Below are 14,074 nucleotides of genomic sequence, written 5' to 3'. Positions count from 1 at the left end.
CCCCAAAAGCTTCAAAAAAAGTTTGAGTTTATGGGAACAGGTAGCAAAAACTGTAATCCCTACCTATGCCCCCTTGCAAACTTGGTATTTATATTTGTAACCAAAATGTTTGCACCACAAATGTTATACTTTAGTATAGGGGTGGGCAAGCACTTTTGAGTTCTGTGTGCCAAATTGGCAATAATATTTAGCTTGGGTTTATAAGGAAAAAAAAAAAGTATAAAGCGCTACAATTTCAGCTAATTAAATGGTGGAAATCCATAGGTTGAAAGACAGCGAATCTTATTAGTGCCGCCTTGGTGTTTGAGTATAGGTACACCAGACCCTGGTTAATATTCTAATCCCAGAATGGCCAACAAATTGCAAGTTTAAAAAGTATCTACCCTTAAAAGGATATGAACCCCAACATTTTCTTTTGTGATACATACAGAGCAGACCATTAAAAATGTGATTTATATTATCAAATTTGCTTTGTTTACCATGTTAATCTTTGTTGAAGAGCTAATCTACCTAGGTAGGTGTCTGTAACACTAAATGGCAGGAAATAGTGCTGCCGTTTAGTGGTCTTGCAAATGGATACTATTCTTGGAAACCTGCTGCCATATAGTGCTCCAGAAATGTCCACGCTCCTGAGCTTACATACCTGCTTTTCGACAAAAGATACCAAGAGAAATAAGGCAATGGGGCCCCATTTATCAAGCTCCGTACGGAGCTTGTGGGCCGTGTTTCTGGCGAGTCTTCAGAATCGCCAGAAACACAAGTTATGAAGCAGCGGTCTAAAGACCGTTGTTCCATAACCCTGGCCCGCCTGCTCTGAGCAGGCGGACAGGAATCGCCGGAAATCAACCCGATCGAGTACGGCCGCGAGTCAGCAGGGGGCTGCGTTGCAATGTTAATGCGGAGAGCGTATTGCTCTCCGTATTCAGCGAGGTCTTGCGGACCTGATCCACACTGTCGGATCAGGTCCACAAGACCTTTAATAAATAGGCCCCAATGTGATAATAGAAGTAAATTAAGAAGTTGTTTAAATTTGCAATGCTCTGTCTAAATCATTAAAGATACATTTTGTGATTCATATCCCTTTATATGAGTAGAATGCTGGCTTAAGGATAGAAGGCAGTGGGTTGCAATGAATGGAGTACAATTAAATGATGGGTCAGTTACTAGTGGTGGTTCCCCAAGGGTCAATTCTCTGGGCCTGTTTTGTTTAGCTCATAAGGGATATTGGAAGTGGGATTCAGGGGAAAGTTTGCTTGTTTGCTAATGATAGAAAAATTTGTAACAGAGTTGATGTTCCAGGAGGGGTTGATCCAATGAACAGTAATATTAAAAAAACTGGAGGACTGGGCAAATAAATGGAATCTGAAATGTAATATTACCAAGAGCAAATGATGCTTATAGGATCTAAAAACTCAAAGGCTAATTACAGTCTCAATAGTACATTACTGGACTGTAACTAAAGAGGAACAGGACTTGGAATTATTATTTCATATTATTTAAAATTTAGTAGACAATGCAGCAGTGCAACAGTAAGGCCCAGTCAAATACACATGTAATATGGGTAGACTTGATGGGCCTTTTTGGGTCTTATCTACCGTCACATTCTATGTTTCTATATATAAGTAAGATAATGATTATGGAAAGGCAAACATTTTGTCGCATCCATTAACTGGTTAAGGAATATTTGAATGCGTATACATGCCAAACAGTCATGGGTTTTACTATTCTCCTAGCCTTCTCATATCAGACAGGTTGTAATATGCACAATATATAAACTGTGGAAAGCCATTTGGTCTCTGATGTGCAGAATTCTACAGTTTTTATAGTTTTAACAACATCAAATGTTAAAATGCCGAAAGTTTTTATTTTTCATTTTTTTGTATTTATAAAAATGTTGGCTTTCCCTAAATGAAGGTAACATTTGAATGTTCAATTATTAATAGTAAAAATTAACAAGCTCCAGTATTTTAGAGGAGAGTAGAAACACTACAGTTTTCAGAGCTAAATTACTGAAAAAGTGGAGAATATATATAATGAAAGGGCACAGCAAAGATTTGTCTTTTAAAGTATGCATAATTAACCTTTTTTATGAGGCTTAATGACAGGGCTAAGCCACTGATTGCCGTAGAGAATATTAATGCATTGATAATCACCCTCTCTGGCATCTGAGGGGTTAATGTGAGTTTGCATCCTTCGATACTGTAGCAATGACGGACATCACAAGTGACCTTTATCACATAAAGGTGAGTCAAAAAGTTCTACAATATGAAAAGGATAATACTCTGAGAACATGATGATTCCATTAAAAATGAATTCCAGACATTAATAATGTTAGAATCTATATTAAAACCATTGGGTACTCTTGTTTTCAGAGTAAATATCCAAAAGGCCTCTTTCCTCGCTAAGAGGACATCTAGATTGTATTTTAATGTGGTCTATGACTAGCCATTTGAAATGTATAACTTTACAGCCATGTTTCACAATAAAATGTTCTGCCAAGGCAGAACATGAATTAACATTGTCAATGTCGTTGAGGTGTTCTCTAATTCTCACTCTGGCCTCTCTCGCCGTCAATCCTACATATTGTAGGTTGCAAGAATGACAAACAACCAAATAAGAGCAAGAGGTATTCTCTCTAATGTCACCCACAGTGTACTTGGACGGTGAAAAATTGAAAGTTCAACATAAGCAACAACTTATTGCTGCCGGACTCACCCGCTCCTCAATGCTGAGCTCCACCGAGTGGAGTTTGCTGTCTCCCCCTCACTCTCTTCGTAGTCATCTGGTCCTGGGGTGTGCAACTTCAAGCCTGCCCTCTTGTTCTCCGGATAGATAGAAGCCAACTATGTGCAATTCCCAATGTGTACTATTCCGGTCCTGGCATAAGGCTGCAGTACCCAAAACAAAACCCCTCCTCACGACGTCCTCGAGAGTGAGGGGGGCGTGGTCCTCGTACACGTCCTCCATGGACAGAAGTGAGGAAGCTTGATTGTAGCTGCGGGTAGTTCCCGGTGCAGCAGTCAAACAGGGAAAGTGAGGATTAATCTCCTCTGGAGGTGCTACCACGCTTGTAGGAAAAGACAAAAAAGGGTAGCGGAGCACCAATCCAATATGATAAAAAGTAATCTTTATTTAACTTCAAAATAAAACAGAAAACGACAGGGTGCCATTAGTCTAAAAGGAGTCAGCACCCTGTCGTTTTTCTGTTTTATTTTGAAGTTAAATAAAGATTACTTTTTATCATATTGGATTGGTGCTCCGCTACCCTTTTTTGTCTTTTCTAAACAACCAAATAAATCACATATTTAGACCTGCAGTTAGTGCAATGCTCTAAGTCATAAGCTTTTTGTGTGACTGAGGACTAAAATTGTTTGGACACCCAAGCATTTCCGCATGCTTTGCAGCTGTGATTGTTACTCTTTGCTTGTGAGCCAACTGCTTTGTTTAGCTGTATTGCGGATCAATGCTGGGGGACAAACAATTGCCCAAAGTTTGGTTGCACCTTGAAACAAAACAAAAGCTTTTTTTGATAATGGGACTTTACAGTTCATGATCCATGAGGATGGGGAGATTTTTCTTGACTATTCGGACTACCCTCGTCATATTGTCCTACAATATTTTGTGCTGAAAATGATCAGAAGCATGACTGGTATTAATTTTGTTGCCTAACAAAGACAATCTGTCTAATTTGAGTACCTGAGAAAATGCTCTGTCAATCACACTTATATTATAACCTCTAGTGAGGAATTTTTGTTGTAAAATAGAACTTTCCGACAAAAAAGTTTCATTATTGGTACAGTTCCTTTTCCTCCTTAGGGAGGTGGTGGAAGATTGGTATAACCTGTTCCCTTTCATATAGATATTACAATGTATCATTATCTATAAAACCTGCCTCCCTACCATCATCCAAAAGGTCAAACACAAGTCTCTGAAAATCAGTTGTGGGAAGTGTCTGGTAAATCTCAATGTCGTCTAGCTGACGATGAGCCTCTGCTAGATAATATTCACTATCAATCACTACCACATTGCCACCCTTGTCAGCTTGTTTTATAATGATGTTTTCATTGGATTGGCCTTTTTTGGGGCCAGTGTCAAATTTTGCACTCTTTTCCTTTTGGTCAAACTGCCATGTAAGTCCTTCAAATCTGACTCTACCCTTTAATAGAACAATTCCAACACGTTGCCTCTACTCTTGGTAGGGTATACAATTGAGGGAGGTGTAAAGCCCACATGACAGTTGACCACTCCTTGTTGGACTATATGGGACTCTAACTCCAATTCCAATAAAGACATGAAAATATTTGCTTCATCAAAAGTACAATCAAAAGCTGGAATGTGAAAAAGTTAGAAGGAGGGCAAGATTTGTTGGTAAAAGGGGCCAACGTTTCTTGCCTTGTGAAGAATTTTTTTTAAAGTCAACTTACGAATAAATTTATTAACGTCTATAACAGTCTGAAGGAGATTGATACCATGGGCTGGTACAAAACCCAAGCCTAAATGTAATACATCGTTTTCCTCTTCTGTTAAAGACTGCCCAGATACATTAATTACTGTGTGACCTTGTATTTGTTCTTCTGGCAATTTCCCCTGAGCCCATAACGCTTGTCTGCTGCCTGACTTATGCTTGCCCCTCCTTTTTCTTTTCCTGTGCCTATGCCTTGCGCCCTTTGTTCCTTGGAAAAAATATGCTCTATACTAACTTGATATGTGGGTTCAACTGTATGTGACATAATGGATGAACCCCTATTTTCAGTATCTTGTGCAAGAACCGCTTTGTGTCTCTGTTCTCAAATATTCTCAAATATTCATAGGTTAAAATAATACTCAGTGCGCATAAGGGACCTGCTAAGTGCCCTCATGCTCTATAAAACTGATTGTAACATCAAAGACATGCATGGAATACAGATCATACCTGTGTCTGGCTTTTTTTCAAGAATTGCTAAACACTAAGGGACCGATTAGCTAAACTTTGCCAGATCAGACGTGGCTTTTCTCGCCAATCCTCGCAGGGGCTGCCCTGGTAGAATTATCTTAAAAAAGGGGCAGTCCCTGCGAGTTACAAGATGTCTCCTTGTAAAAGTAACGGAGCTCACTGGAAAGGGACACTTTGCTCTGTGGAGCGAAGTTAGCAATGAGCAGGGAGCGCACTTTAAAAACAAAATCCTGTAAATCACATTACGCTGGTTTCTGCGTGTAGCATCTTACAGTTGCCTATATTTTCATATGCATGTGTTTTTCTACTAGGATTATAAGTATTTTGAGTGTTTTAAGAAAAAGCTTGTCACCTTCTAGTTTCAAGAATAAATGGTGAGATCTGTAGAGCAAAAATCTTTACAGAATTACGCTGGATTAGAGAGACAGTTTCATATACGCCCATGGAACGCTCATGTTCAGCCCATTTTATAAAAAACAACAATTACACTTGTATTTTGTACTTATAAATACGAAGTCGTTTTTGCACATCCAGTGTAGTTTAATTACCATTTACGGATGTGCATATATATGATTTTACCTGTTTACATACAAATTTTATGTTTTTGATAAAATATGATTTCTGGTAAAGAATTTTGATTTGCCTTAACAATACAATTTTTCCCCTGCGTATTTTTGGTGTGAATGGTTCAATTATTCATTTTGTAAGATTTTTAAAATACAACTTTTATTGTGCACTTTTGTAATGTCTGCTTCTCCTTCCCATACGAAAATGCAGTATACGCCCCTTAGCGAGACACCCTGAAATAAAAGTACTGGTGAGCATTCCTTAGTAATGTCGCCAGACCAAAGACCTTCAGGTCGTCAGGCACTAACTCAATACATTTTCCATAAAATTCTATAAATGTCACCAATTTCAGTAGCAAAAGGCATTTGAATAAACAAATCCTTAACAAATTCTATTGCAGAGAGAGCCAAAACCTATTATACAGTTATGTCTTACAGTCTTCTCTGACAGGCAAAGGGTTAAACAGGAGATGCAGCACCTTAAGGGAAATAAACAGAGGCAGATCTACTATTTTACTTCTCAATTTAATGAATTCCATTTAAAGATATCTGGAGCTGACACAAGAGAGATCTTGCTAAACTGCCAAGCACCTACTCCTTATACAGCATCTATGTAAATGAGTTAAAGAGACGGTCAACACCAGAATTTTTGTTGTCTAAAAAAAATAGATAATTCCTTTATTACTAGGATGACCATATTGCCGCTTTAAAAAGGGACACATATGAAAAATACATATGTCAGGGTTCTTATACAAAACATTTATTTAAACAGCCCTGAAAACAGCCCTGATATATGTATTTTTCATATGTGTCCCTTTTTAAAGCGGCAATATGGTCACTTTATTTATTACCCATTCTCTAGTTTTGCATAACCAACACATTTATAATAATACACGTTTTTCCTACTTTGTATCTATGCCTCTGCAAACTGCCCCCTTATTTCAATTCTTTTGACAGACTTGCATTTTAGCCAATCAGTGCTCACTCCTAGGTAACTTCACGTGCATGAGCTCAATGGTATCTATATGAAACACATGAACTAACGCCCTCTAGTGGTGAAAAACTGTCAAAATGCATTCAGATTAGAGGCGGCCTTCAAGGTCTAAGAAATTAGAACATCAACCTCCTAGGTTTAGCTTTCAACTAAGAAAACCAAGAGAACAAAGCAAAATTGGTGATAAAGGTAAATTAAAAAGTATATTTTGGACTTGACTGTCCATTTAAAGGGACATTAGACTACAAAATAAAATGCTGTACAACACAAGGGGAATTTTTTTTTTATTTATTTATTTCACCTGCTTAAACTGTACATAACCATAAATAATTATGGGTTTTTTTTCTACTGTCCCATGGAGTGTGCAGCATATTTTGCAGGAGTCAGAAACCAGACCCTTTAACATGCTACACATTGAATGCTTGATCAGTGCAGAAGGTATTTTATTTGTCCACAACAAAGGAGATAAGATAAACAATACTTCAGTTTCCCAGTGCTGTAACTCTAAAGGAAACAGAGAACCTCGTAATCAGCATTACTGCTAAGAGAATTATTTGTTCCCAAGGAGACAGATAATTTCTTTGCAAAGAAAAAAAAGAAAAAAGGTACCTGGACAGGAGCAGAAGTACAAACCAGATCTGCAGAGAGGACACAGCAACAATTACACCGTCCCTCATATGGCACTATTCCTCCCTGTGACAGACACCCTGAACCCTGAGACAGACACCCTAGACCCTGACACAGACACCCTACACCCTGACACAGACACCCTACACCCTGACACAGACACCCTACACCCTGACAAAGACAACCTACACCCTGACACAGACACCCTACACCCTGGACACAGACACCCTACACCCTGACACAGACACCCTACTCTCTGGACACAGACACCCTAAACCCTGAGACAGACACCCTACACCCTGACACAGACACCCTACTCTCTGAAACAGACACCCTGTATCGTGACACAGACACCCTTTCACCTGAGATGGACACCTGCGTCTGAAGACAGACAACCATCACCCTGAGACATAAACTCTTTCACTCTGAGGCAGATATTGTGTACCCTGAGGACAGACACCCTGCACCCCTGAGGCAGACACCCTGCACCCCTGAGACAGACATTGAGCACCCCTGAGACAGACACCCTACACCCTGAGTCAGATACCCTGTACCATGAGACAGACACCCTGCACCCCTGAGACAGACACCCTGCACCCCTGAGACAGACACCCTGCACCCCTGAGACAGACACCCTACACCCTGAGACAGACACCCTGCACCCCTGAGACAGACACTCGCACCCCGAGACAGACATTGAGCACACCTGAGACAGACATCCTACACCCTGAGACAGACACCCTGTACCATGAGAAAGACACCTGTACACTGAGGTAGACACCTTGTACCCTGAAGCAGAAATCCTGCACCTCTGAGACAGACACCCTATACCCTGAGACAGACACCCTATACTATGAGACAGACACCCTATACCCTGAGACAGACACCCTGTTCCCTGAGACAGACACCCTGCACCCCTAAGACAGACACCCTTTACACTGAGACAGACACCCTGCATCATGAGACAAACACTGAGGAAGACACCTTGTACCTTGAGTAAGACCTTGAGTAACACAACCTTTCACCACCACCCTATATCATCAGATAGACATTGTGCACACTGAGACAGGCTTTGTGCAACCTGACATTGCCACCCTATATCATGAGATAGACATTGTGCATCTTTACACCGCCACCCTATATCATGAGATAGACATTGTGCATCTTTACACCGCCACCCTATATCATGAGACAGACATTGTGTGTCCTGACACCAACACCCTATATCATGAGAGAGACATTGTGCATCCCGATACCTCCACCATATATCATGAGATAGACATTGTGCATCCTGACACCAACAACCTATATCATGAGACAGACATTGTGCACCCTGACTCTGACACCCTGTATCATGAGATAGACATTGTGCATCCTGACACCGACACCCCTATATCATGAGATAGACATTGTGCATCCTGACACCCTATATCATGAGATAGACATTGTGCACCCTGACACCGCCACCCTATATCATGAGACAGACATTGTGTGTCCTGACACCAACACCCTATGTCATGAGATAGACATTGTGCATCCTGACACCGCCAGACTATATCATGAGAGAGACATTGTGCATCCCGATACCTCCACCGTATATCATGAGATAGACATTGTGCATCCTGACACCAACAACCTATATCATGAGACAGACATTGTGCACCCTGACTCTGACACCCTGTATCATGAGATAGACATTGTGTGTCCTGACACTGCCACCCTATATCATGAGATAGACATTGTGTGTCCTGACACCGACACCCTATATCATGAGATAGACATTGTGCATCCTGACACCCTATATCATGAGATAGACATTGTGCACCCTGACACCGCCACCCTATATCATGAGATAGACATTGTGCACCCTGACTCCGACATCCTAGATCATGAGATTGACATTGTGCACTCTGAGACCGCCACCCTATGTCATGAGATAGACATTGTGCACCCTGACTCCGACATCCTAGATCATGAGATAGACATTGTGCACCCTGACACCGACATCCTAGATCATGAGATAGACATTGTGCACCCTGACTCCGACATCCTAGATCATGAGATAGACATTGTGCACTCTGACACCCTATATCATCAGATAGACATTGTGCACCCTGACACCGACATCCTAGATCATGAGATTGACATTGTGCACTCTCACACCACCATCCTATATCATGAGATAGACATTGTGCACCCTGACTCCGACATCCTAGATCATGAGATAGACATTGTGCATCCTGACACCGACATCCTAGATCATGAGATAAACATTGTGCACCCTGACACCGCCACCCTATATCATGAGATAGACATTGTGCACTCTGACACCGCCACCCTATATCATGAGATAGACATTGTGCACCCTGACACCGCCACCCTTTATCATGAGATAGACATTGTGCGTCCTGACACCGACACCCTATATCATGAGATCAGAAGCTTATTATTACTAACATAGACCTTGTGATATAGCATGATATTCATACTATGGACTAATAATTATTAATCAGAAGCTTATTATTACTAACATAGACCTCATGATATAGCATGATATTCATACTATGCACTAATAGTTAAAGTGATATAAAGAACCAGTAACAACAACCTATAAACTTTATTCATTACATTTGTGACATTAAGCAAGAGGTCACTAATTACTGACCCATGTGGGAGTTTATAACATTGCTTCAGATACTATTCCATTGTTAATAGCAGCTTGATTAGGAAATAAGTGGCCAACTGAAATAGGCAAAACTAGGTTTTCAGTTCTATAGCTGCATAACAGACCATTTTAATGTTCTATGTTTTTTCTTTAAGTAAAAAATAAATAAATAAATAGTAGTTGTCTTATTTAAAGGAGTTGCTTTCTGCTGCAATCAAGGCAAGTGGTGTATTTTTTATCAAGGCACTGAAATCACTAGATGGCATTAAAAAATCTATAGGACTTTGGGGGAGAAAACAAGACATAGCATAAAGGAAACGTTTGCTTTTTCCTTCATCTTTTTCTGCAAAGCAAGATGTTGATAAATAACCATGTTTCTCTGCATATTCATCTTCTGCTGTTCTTACACCTACTCACAAAGGTGCACAGCACATCCACAAACTACACAGCAGGCAGATTCCCCTATAATAGGGGCGTATTTTGATATAGGCCAAAGGGCCATGTGCGTAGGGCAGCGGCATTTAATGGGAGCAGCGAACTGAGTGGTAATTCTGATTCCTTTCCATTTGTATGCTCTTTAAATGTTTTATTTATTAACATTTATTGCAAATCCATTATCCCTGGTCATTTATTGGGAGGTTACATGTGTCCCTGGCCTCTGCTAAAATTGTTGGGCTCTGGGAGCAAGTGGGGGAAAGCTTACTTTCAGTGCCTAGGGCAGCACAACACCAGTGCTTATTCAATTATTAAAAGGACATTAAACATCTCTTGGTTTTGTGTAAAAATGATGCTTTATTCCACACTCCCTAGAAAAGCCAAAAAGCAAAATCTGTAACTGTCAAATGCTGCAAATCAAATAACCAGATTAGGTAGTTTGCAGCAGTTTGAAAACCTAAATTACAAAATTTGTTTTTTGTCCTCTCTATGGAGTGTGAACCAAAGAACATTTTTTTTACACAAAAGCAAAAGGTTTTAAATGGCTGTTTCAAAATTCAGAGACCAATGAGAATTAAAAATAAAAAAATCTGCGCTTGCTGTTTATGCTTTAGAACTATTACACCAAGAAATTAAGATTTTGTCTTGCTTCTCACTTATTTTACATTAATTTGCTAGCAGACCGTGTACAGGGTCTCCATAGCTGCAATAAACATGTATGTTTTATTGCAATGTATTTTCATACTCCTGATGCTGATTCTAAAACCTTATTGGTGCATAAATTCCCTGGATATGTTAGTGTATCTACAAATCAGCAACTGTATATACTCCAAGATTGACAGCAGGGACATGCAAAAAGTGCTAATCTTGCGTTAAATATAAAATAACACTACCCAACAGCTTTAATTGTATCCTGGGGCTGCAGGGCTTTTTGTTGAAATGTTAATTTGATGTGCCTCTAAACACAAACATGCAGTCATAAATGATGCCTGTGCACTGAAGTTTATAGTGCTGATATCAAGTTGTTATCTTCTCTTAAAAACATATTTTAAGGGATTTAATAAAGCTTTGGCTGAATGTATTTGTCACAAAAAAGCAACAGCAGAAGAGGTCATGATCTCAAGGTCAGGGGTAATTTGCAAAACCACCTCTTTATGAAAATGTTGGTTGCTTCATGGAACAGACTTCCAGTATAGGTGGCAAGGGCGATGAGTGTGGGATGTGTCCCTGGGGAAAGTTTCTTAGAAATATATGAGCTGCCTAGGAAAGCACAAAAACTAAATATATCACGCATAAGTCAGCTTTACAGTGCCCCTCTTCACTCTGGAGTCGGTCATGGGCCAGTGATTGCTGGCTACGCACATATGCAGCTTGTTACTGGCTCACCAGCCCATGTTCATCTCAGGGTCAGCAGCATATTGCAACTCTGGACCTATTTTTATCCCCTTTGTGTGGATATAACACATAGCTATAAGCAAACAATAGAGCACACTTTATGTCCCTTTAATGAATGTGTAATGAAAAAGAAAATATGCCAAATCTAGAGTTATAGAAGCATTTAACATTGTGCTTTACTTGTGTCTATTTAAATCCAATTCTTTGAAAGCAGCAAAGAAAAAAATAAGGATCTATCTGTTTCCATAATGCCAATAATAAGCAGGAGTAATACACTGGGGTAGATTTCATTGTTCAGACAAGGTTCACACATTGTGGGGTGGATTCATTCACCATATTTTGCATTGCATGAGTGTCCGCTTGGGCAATGCTGCCCCTCGGTTCTTGCACAACCAATTGCACAAGAGATGGGTTTGTTTATCACCTCGGTCAAAAGAATCTGAGTTATTTTCATCTCCCAACTCTAAGTTGGCAGAGAGGGTTTAGGAAGCAGTGGGTTAATAAATATCAGTTGCAGGATCAATTGAACACGCCTGCAACCAATGGGGGGCATTTGCCTCTTATTAAATTTAACCCATTGTTTACTATATGCTGGACAAAAGCTGAAAGTATTGCAGAGACTCACTTAAATGTATTGCATTTTGCATCAATGGGATGCAATGACCAACAGCACTGAAATGTGACAGTATTACTACTCCAAGCAAAATCTGTAACAGCAACAGAATTCTGTTTTGTTTTTTCTCACAATAATCCTTTGGCTAAAATAGAGGGTTTTAAACATTGCATACTAAAGTATTACAGCCCTCACGGGTAGTCAAATGGTTAAAACAAGATGTTATTTCCTCTACTTCTTGTGATAAGTACACACTACAAGTAGTCACACCATGTCCAGCTAGTCAGGAATTCTATCCAGACACCTATAACCTTGTGAGTTACAAATATTAAGGGAAATTTGTTCTATGCAGCAATGTAACCCACAACCAATCAGACAACTGTAGAGCAACACTTACTGGATACAATTTACCTTATTCTCTACCCACTGCTGTTTTTTTTTATTTTTTTTCACTCTTCATCTGAAATGGAAAATTTAGAAAAATACCAAGAGATCTAATGCTCAAGTAACTCCAACAGTCAGCACAGGTAAAGTTATAAAATAATGTATACATCTGACAAAGAATCTTATGAACTATATCCGTTATCAAACAGGATATTGATATATGTATAACCTTTTAATAAATGCAGATATGCAAAGAGTTAAAATTGTCCTACTACTCCCCTTTAAGGAGCAATAGAATTAAAACTTATCCTAGCATGCATATGAAAAAAACAACAATAATAAACTATCTGTAATTGCATATTAAATACTGTGATATTCATTTTCATTGGCTGTAAGTGACAACTCCCACAGGTGTGCTGGCAGACAGTAGCTAGTACACAGTAACTTGAAAAGTGGGTTTATTTAAAGGGACACACACACACACATATATTACAGTATATATATATATATATATATAATATATATATATATATTTATATATATATATATATATATATAGTATATATATATATATTATATATATATATATATAATTATATATATATTAAATAAAATTGCCTTCCATGTTGTTATACAAATATATAGTGCAGGGGTTTGCATTAAACAATCCAGCTGTTACAGTAGCCCTGCTGCCTTGAGCATCTTTTAATAATCACATCAAAATATATACAAATTAGTACCAATAAAATAAAACACAATAAATATCTAAAGAAAAACCATATATAGAATAATCCAGCAAGTTAAAAGTAAATTCCCATGCATTCAGCACTTACCTTGAAAGTCTATCACCCCGTTGTCTTTTGAGTTGCTTATGCAGTTTTTCCAGGTATATCCCATTTTTAATACAGTTATCCGTTTTCTTATTTGACCCAGTAATTTCACTAGGGTGAGTCTGGCACCTCCCCATCAGAACAGGCACAAGGGGTTTGCATGATACCACATGGGTGGAAGCTACTGCTGGTTTTCAGGACAGGTGTCCAACCATTTGCAGAGCATCTGGCAGACAGCTTTGTTAGGATTCCTGTTAGCCAAAACCAGATATTCCAGAGAGAAATCTGTCTCCTTAGGTTTGGCTGTTTTCCACTGCAACAAGACATCTTCCTGCTTGGGTAAGACCTGTCTCATCTGAAGGAACTGTTTATTGGACTGCAGAAAGGCATACTGAACTGAGCTGTCACATAGTTTCAAGACATCATCAAAAACTCTCCATCCCCAAGTAGGTACGTGTGGGACTCCAGAAAAGAGTCAAATTGTGAGGTTCTGATCTGTTGATAGTCACATATACCTGGGGGTTTGGAGACCTTCATGTACAAAGTATATCTCCTTGGGTCAGGGTTTTGAATAACCCAAGAGCACAGAGAAGAGTTCAATGGAAAAACAGACAAAGAAGAAAAATATCCAA

General features: G+C 39.3%; 1 protein-coding gene across 1 annotated transcript in view; it reads right to left on the bottom strand.

Moving 5' to 3' along the window:
* Positions 1-14,074, bottom strand: part of ADGRB1 (adhesion G protein-coupled receptor B1) — a 736,329-nt gene that overhangs the window by 722,134 nt on the left and 121 nt on the right. The window contains 6 exon segments of the mRNA XM_053715405.1: positions 13,462-13,491; positions 13,493-13,570; positions 13,572-13,640; positions 13,642-13,872; positions 13,874-13,900; positions 13,902-14,074. The exon segment at positions 13,902-14,074 is cut by the window's right edge and continues 121 nt beyond it. Coding sequence (XP_053571380.1) covers positions 13,462-13,491; positions 13,493-13,570; positions 13,572-13,640; positions 13,642-13,872; positions 13,874-13,900; positions 13,902-14,074 — 608 coding nt within the window.

Source organism: Bombina bombina, chromosome 5, assembly GCF_027579735.1.
Source record: "Bombina bombina isolate aBomBom1 chromosome 5, aBomBom1.pri, whole genome shotgun sequence".
Lineage (NCBI taxonomy): Eukaryota > Metazoa > Chordata > Amphibia > Anura > Bombinatoridae > Bombina > Bombina bombina.
The sequence above is the reverse complement of the archived record's forward strand: the minus strand, read 5'-3'. Positions and strand labels throughout refer to the sequence as shown.